Here is a 6,947-nt window from a genome sequence, read left to right as displayed (position 1 = left end):
CGAACGCCGCCGCTCTAGGAACGGGGGCGCTGTGACTCTACGGTAAGGAGGAGGGGCGCCTGGGAGGGGCGTGGCTTGTCCTCCGGCGACGGCGCCCTCCCCGCGTGCGGCGATCATGCTGCTGCTGCTCCGTTCCTTCGCCGCGCGCCGCCCGCTTCGCGCTGCCGTCCTCCCCGGGCAGGGTTCGCGGAGAGGCTGCCACGCCTCGGAGCGGAGCGGCCGGCGGCTGCTGCTCACCACGCCCATCTTCTACGCGAACGGCCCGCCGCACATCGGGCACCTGTACTCTGCGCTGCTGGCTGATGCGCTGCACCGGCACCGGGAGCTGCAGGGCCGCGGAAGAGGGCGCTTTACCACGGGTCAGTGAGAGGACTGGCAAATGGGGTTGTGTGAATGGGTGGTGGGTTTTCTTCTCCTGTAAAAGGCTGCTAGATGCTGCTGATCTGTGGAGGCTTTTCCTTGAGCGTCCTTTAAAGCGGTTGTTGTTGTTGTTGTTGTTGTTGTAATGTTCGTCTCCCTTTTGGGGAGAAGACAGTCCCTCAAGCTTACAATCTTTTCTGCGGGGAGATGGGTAAATAGCAGGATGAAGTTTCAATGTAGCACGTGTGCATGCAAGTGTGCGGAACCAGCCAACTCGCGAGGGAAGGTGAGGCAGTCGCTTTGTGGGCAGGATCCACAGGGGCAGCAAATCCGGCCTCCCAGACAGTAATGCATTACCTGCTGCTGCAGCAGCAGTGGCAACAGCAGCTGTGAAACACTCCTTACCCACCCACCTAGCTGCCAGATGCTATTGGGCTGCAGCTCTCATTAGTCTCAGCCAGAATTGCTAGCAGTGATGATAGATGGATGCTGTAGTCCAGGCATCTCCAAACTGCGGCCCTCCAGGTGTTTTGGCCTACATCTCCCATGATCCCTAGCTAACAGGACCAGTGGTCGGGGAAGATGGAAATTGTACTCCAAAACATCTGGAGGGCCGAAGTTTGGGGATGCCTGCTGTAGACCAACAACATATTTTTCCTTTAATATAACCAGTTATCTCCATTTTCCAGCCCTAAGAACATTAGATCAGCTGGATCACAGTAGAAGTCTGTCTAGTGCAGCCTTCCAACCTTGGCTACCCAGATGTTGGTTAGCTACAGTTCCCATCATCCTTGATAAATGGTCAGGCTGCCTGGGAATGATGAGAGTTGTACATCTGGAGGCCCACAGATACCAGGTCTGTTGGATTCTTAATTCTTTGTACTCTCCTATTTCTCCTATTTCTCTGCACAGGAACTGATGAGCATGGTCTGAAGATCCAGATGACAGCAGCAGCTGCAGGCAGTTCCCCTGAACCGTTCTGTAACCATATGTCAACTAAATTCCAGGAACTCTTCACCCAGGCGGGCATCTCTTATACAGACTTCATCCGTACTACAGAACCTCGGCACAAACGGGCTGTGGAGCACTTCTGGGCAGCTCTGCAGGACCGGGGCTGGCTCTACCAGGCCCACTATGAAGGCTGGTACTGTACTGCTGAAGAAACCTTCTTGGCTGCTTCCCAGGTCACTGAGCATCCTGATGCACAAGGCCACAGGCACATGGTCTCACTTGAGAGTGGCCACCAGGTAATGAAAAGCACCTCTGTATCTTTTCAGTTCCGATATGGCAGCCCTGTTTTGTAGGGTTCCATCCCTCAGGAAAGTATCTTTTGGGATTTGCAGCAGAGCCTGCTCTAGGATGGCCCCTGTGATCTCATGCAACACATCTTAACAAGCATTTGGGGCAAATAGGATGCACACAAATGCAGTTACTGTATATTTTAGAAACACTTTTCATCTGAACTCTGCCTTGGCTTTAAGCAAGAAAGGCTTCAGTGATACTTCTGAAATTTAATTATTTATTCACCATAAATATTCCCAAATTGATTCACATAAAAAAAAAACCACACAACTATAACAAAAAAAAATTGTAAGGAAGATTGAGAGCAGTGGATTAGTAACTGTAAACAATTAAATTGTTTCAGTTTTCAGAGTTAGAAGCTGGTGGGTGGGTGTTAAATATATTTCCATTGTTCTGAAAAGTTAGCAAAGTAGGTATCAGGTTGCCCTCCTTTGGTAAGGGATTTCAGAGATGGCATGTCACAAAGTGAGAAGACCCTGGCTACATTCACAGCATATATGTGAACACGTCCTTTCCCCCTACCATCCTGAGAACTATCATTTATTAAGGGTGCTGGGGACTGTAGCTCTGTGAGGGATAAACTACAGTTCTGAGGATTCTTATTAGGGGAACAGGTGTGATTTAAATGTGCTTGAAATGTATGTTGGGTCCACAGCTCCTCTCTCCATACATAACCCTGCTCACTTTGATGTTTGAGGAAGGCCTCTGATGATGACCTCAGCACACTGGCAGACTGATGTGAAATCTCAAGTCCATAGACGTTGCTTTGATTTTTTTTTCTCCATCTTTGATTATTATATTTGAAGACTCTTTTCATCCTGCTAAGAAATCCTCCTCTGCCCCTTCCTTTTCATGCAGTAGCAAGAACACAGTCACATTGACTTTACTGCATGGCTGATTCCCAAATGACTGCAGTCACCCTGAGGTTACATAGTGTCACCAAGCAATGCTGCATCTTGCAAAATCACTCCAGAAGTGTTGCTGAGTGAGGCTGAATGATGAGAAATGATTGCTATGTGAGTCATGGCTTAGAAATTTGCCTCCTTTTTGTATAACGTGTCTCTGGCATAGGAAGGGGCATTGGGAAAATGCAAATGTCTCTTGCAGCATTGGTACACACAATCTCAAGCTTTTTTAACAGGTGGAATTATAGCAGAAATGACTGAGCAATTAAGTGTGTGCGCCAAATATGTGTGTGCTTCATAATCGTGCTGCACAAGCATAGAAATTTGATAATTGGTGGAAAATTCAGCATCCTGGGAATTCCCTGGGGATTTGAAAAGCAAGTTTCTAGTCCTTCAGTTTGGAAAGTTAATATGTAATACCTGTCACAATCTCAGAAATGAGCATGTAGGGCTGAGCAAGATTTCCAGTAAGAAGCCCTTAACAGTTGTGTTTCTGTATTCTATGAGAATCAAAGAAAAATCAATCCTGTACATTAATAGTGAAAGTTCTCTGACTCTGAATCTTTATTTTGCTGAAATATCAAAACTGCATAAGAAGACATTAGCAGCAGGCTCAGAGGAAACTTGTAGAAACACAAAAACCTTAAGGGAAAAGGTGCTGGATGGGAACTAAGTGAGGATTGAGCAAATTTAGTGGGCACAGAATGATGACAGAGTTTTGTGTGGGAGGGGGGAATGGAAACTGGAAAGATAGAAAGAACGTGGCTGGCTGGGACCTTGAACACTCCAAGCAAGACACTTAGCACTGCAACATTTTGTTGCAGGTTCGACTTGTCGATGTAACATAAGCAGACACATTAAGGTTGCTTAATTTGCACAATTTATGCAGGTTATAGGATTTGGTTTCTCTCGGCACCAAACAATGCAGCATATGCACAGCCTTGGATTAGGCAGAAACAACAATTTGGCCTTTAATTCTGGGTGGGCATTTTCTGCATGTTATGAGGAATTTGATTTATTTCTATACATTGTTTAATACTTAATCCATTTCAGAGGGGATAGCTGGTGTTTGTGTGAATGAACCTGCTTTATTTTAGAAAGGCATGGTGTAAATGCTGAAACAAAATGAATAAGGGTTCCTGGTTATTGACTGAAGCAGGGCAGTCCAACTTTTCATACTAAGTGGGCTGTAAGAGTACTTAGCACAAAACCTGCAAACTGTACACTGTGTTGTCACAGGGACTGGAAGGCCAAATTGTGATGCCCCTCCTCATGCTGCCAGATAAATGAGGTACAGTACTGGTTTTTGGCAAGGAGGTGTGAGGCTTAAGCATCATCATAGGGCCTCCTACCACCTTCCCAAAACTGGAGAAGCAGTAACAAGGTTTTGGAAAGGAGGCAGGAGGACTCTATCAAAGTCCTCATGCCTCCTTCTCAAAGCCTAGTGCCTTGCTTACCTGGTTGGGAGAGTCAAACGTTGCTGAGGGCCACCAAAAAGGTCTCAAGGGTGACATATGGCCCATGGGCCATGTGTTAAACCTTCCTGGTATAAAGGAATATCATGTAGCAATTTTTCTGTAGCTTAGCAAGTCTGAGGACCCATGTGTGCTATACTTTCAGTAAAATGTCCTGGGAACTGTAGTTTTGTAAGGGGGCTGAGAGTTTTTAGGAGACCCCCCACCCATTACCTTTGCAGAGCTACAGTTACCAAACTGTACCCTTAACAAACTACAGTTCTCAGAATTCTTTGGGGGGAAGCCAAAGTCAGGATATTGCTTTAAATGTATAGTGCTCATGGGGTTTGAGAGTGGTCAGTGGTCAGTGCCACTGGATGGGAGGCTGCCTAGGAGCTCTATATATGCCGCCTTAAACTCTATGAAATAAAGGGGGAATATAAATATTTTTATTTCTTTGTTTATTTGGTTGGTTGTTTTGTTTTTCAAATTAAAATTTTACAGTCACATGTCCAACTTACAACATAAAAACAAGATTCCAAGGAATCTCTTGGACTTCTTTCCTCCCCTTTGTGGGTCCTATTGTTAATCATTTCTTCTTGCATCTTTTATGATAATCCAAAATCTTTTACCTCTCCATTGTGTGCAAAATTCACCATTAAACTACAAGTGATATTCTAATCCTACTAACGATTTTAACTGTTTACAATGGTTTTTTAAAATAAGTTATAATTTCCCCCCATTCCTTATTAAAACTTTGGTCTTCCTGATTTCTGATTCTTCTGGTCATTTTGGCCATTTCAACATAATCCGTCAACTTGATCTGCCATTCTTCTCTGGTAGGGACTCAGGCCCGTCCTAGCCATAGAGGCTAGTGGCGTGGAGAACCACGGCGCTGGAGGGCGCTGGAAGGGCGCCAAGTGAGCGCAGGGTTCCGGCGATCTGGCCAGGACTGTGCTCCTTCTCCGAGGACTCTGCGCTGCGCCTCCTTCTCGTTTCCCCAGCACTGGGTTCCGCTCAGTCGAGCTTCGCCACCAGCGCGCGCACAGCGCCCAAGCAGCTCTTGCTGGTCCCGCGGTGCACGCGCTGGTGGCGAAGCTTGACTGAGCGGAACCCAGTGCTGGGGAAACGAGAAGGAGGCGCAGCGCGGAGTCCTCGGAGGTGGCCTCCCGCTGCTGCCGTGGTCCGCTTGGCACTCCCGGGCCCTTGGACAGGCTCTGGAGGGGGGCGCCGGAGGGACCTAGCGCCAGGGCGCTGGATGGGCTTAAGACAGCCCTGCAGGGACTTTATCTTCTTTCCATCTCTGGACCAATAACATCCGCACAGCCATGGTCGCAGACATAGTCTTATCTGCTCCCTTGGGATTTTGGCATAGAGGGAATATAAATGTAATGCAGATGTGGGGGAACTTCTGGCCTTGCAGATGTTGTTAGACTCTAATTGCCATCAGCCCCAGCCGGCATAGTTTGGGGTGATGGGTGTTGTATTTATGAACTATAAAGGGCAATGGGAGTAATAGTCTAGCAACATGTGGAAGGCCAAAAGTTCCATCATAGATGCAATGAATATAAACAAATGAATAACTATTTATAGGGGAGACAGCAAGAAAAAGGTTGTGACCAGTTTCTCTCTTGCATCTCAGGTGCACTGGACCAAAGAGGAGAACTTCATGTTCAAACTGTCCGAGTTCCGGGAACCGTTGCTGAGATGGCTCCTGGAAAGCAAGGCAGCCATAACACCTGAGCCTTTCCACCAGCAGGTGCTCCATTGGCTGGAGCAGGACTTGCCTGACCTCTCTGTGTCACGTGACCGAAAGCGGCTGCAGTGGGGCATCCCTGTCCCCCACAACTCGACACAGACCATTTATGTCTGGGTTGATGCCCTGGTGAACTACCTGACCGTTGTGGGTTATCCCGACACACACCACACCTGGTGGCCCAGTGCAACGCACATTGTGGGCAAAGATATCCTCAAGTTCCACGCCATCTACTGGCCTGCCCTGCTCATGGCAGTGGGGCTGGAGCCTCCAGAGAAAATATTGGTGCACTCCCACTGGACGGTGCAAGGGCAGAAGATGTCGAAAACTCTGGGAAATGTGGTAGACCCTCAGGCCTGTTTCCAGCGGTACTCAGTGGATGGCTTTCGGTACTTCCTGCTGAGACAGGGTGTCCCTGAGCGAGACTGCGACTACTATGATGAGAAGGCTGTCAACTTGGTCAATTCAGAGTTGGCTGATGCCTTGGGGGGTCTTCTTAACCGGTGCACGGCCCCCAGCCTCAACCCCAGCGGAAGCTACCCAGGCTTTTCAGAGGCATGTTTTCCTCGGGTCATGGATGCTCATAATAGGAGAGGCAAAGCCTTGGCTGAGGACTACAAACTGGTGTCCTCAGTGAAAGACCTGCCTGCTCATGTGAGCGACTGCTTCGAACGCTTTCAGATCTACAAAGCTTTAGAATCGATCCTGGACTGCGTGAGACAGACGAATGGCTTCCTTCAGAGGCACGCGCCTTGGAAACTATGCCGTGAAGATCCTGAGCAGCAGCAGTGGCAAGACACCATCCTGCACGTCACTCTGGAATGCCTTCGGATTTATGGGAGCCTCCTGCAACCAATGATCCCAAACACTGCTGATAAAATCCTCACCAGGCTGGGTGTTAGCCCCACGGAAAGGTCTCTAAGCAACTTGAACTTCCTTCCTCGGTACTATGGCGAAAGGTCCCCCTTTGAAGGCAGGAGACTTGGGCCAGATGCTGGGCTCCTATTTCCAAAGCTGGAGAAATCCAAGTGAACCCAACTTCCAAAGCTGGAAAAATCAACAGATGCTGCAGAAGATCACTCACAAGTAGTCTCTTTTTATGCTTTCAGAAGGAGAAAAAAGATGGCAGCTTGTGCCTTATGGTTACATTTTAGTAAACGGTTGCTGGCA

General features: G+C 48.1%; 1 protein-coding gene across 1 annotated transcript; it reads left to right on the top strand.

Annotated features, from left to right (window-relative positions):
• The first annotated feature begins 67 nt into the window (after positions 1-67).
• Positions 68-6,947, top strand: MARS2 (methionyl-tRNA synthetase 2, mitochondrial). The gene is made up of 3 exons (XM_035123582.3): positions 68-359; positions 1,273-1,607; positions 5,664-6,947. The coding sequence occupies exons 1-3, from the start codon at positions 116-118 to the stop codon at positions 6,807-6,809; spliced, it is 1,725 nt and encodes a 574-aa protein (XP_034979473.2). The 5' UTR covers positions 68-115; the 3' UTR covers positions 6,810-6,947.

This window comes from Zootoca vivipara, chromosome Z2, assembly GCF_965207765.1.
Source record: "Zootoca vivipara chromosome Z2, rZooViv2.hap1.1, whole genome shotgun sequence".
NCBI lineage: Eukaryota > Metazoa > Chordata > Lepidosauria > Squamata > Lacertidae > Zootoca > Zootoca vivipara.
Note: the sequence above shows the minus strand (reverse complement) of the source record. Positions and strands in the feature narration are given on the sequence as shown.

Coding starts and splice junctions, on each gene's coding strand:
- MARS2 (XM_035123582.3), top strand. CDS start 116: ATGCTGCTGCTGCTCCGTTCCTTCGCCGCGCGCCGCCCGCTTCGCGCT. Junction 360..1,272: donor AAGAGGGCGCTTTACCACGG/GTCAGTGAGAGG, acceptor TTCTCTGCACAG/GAACTGATGAGCATGGTCTG. Junction 1,608..5,663: donor CACTTGAGAGTGGCCACCAG/GTAATGAAAAGC, acceptor CTTGCATCTCAG/GTGCACTGGACCAAAGAGGA.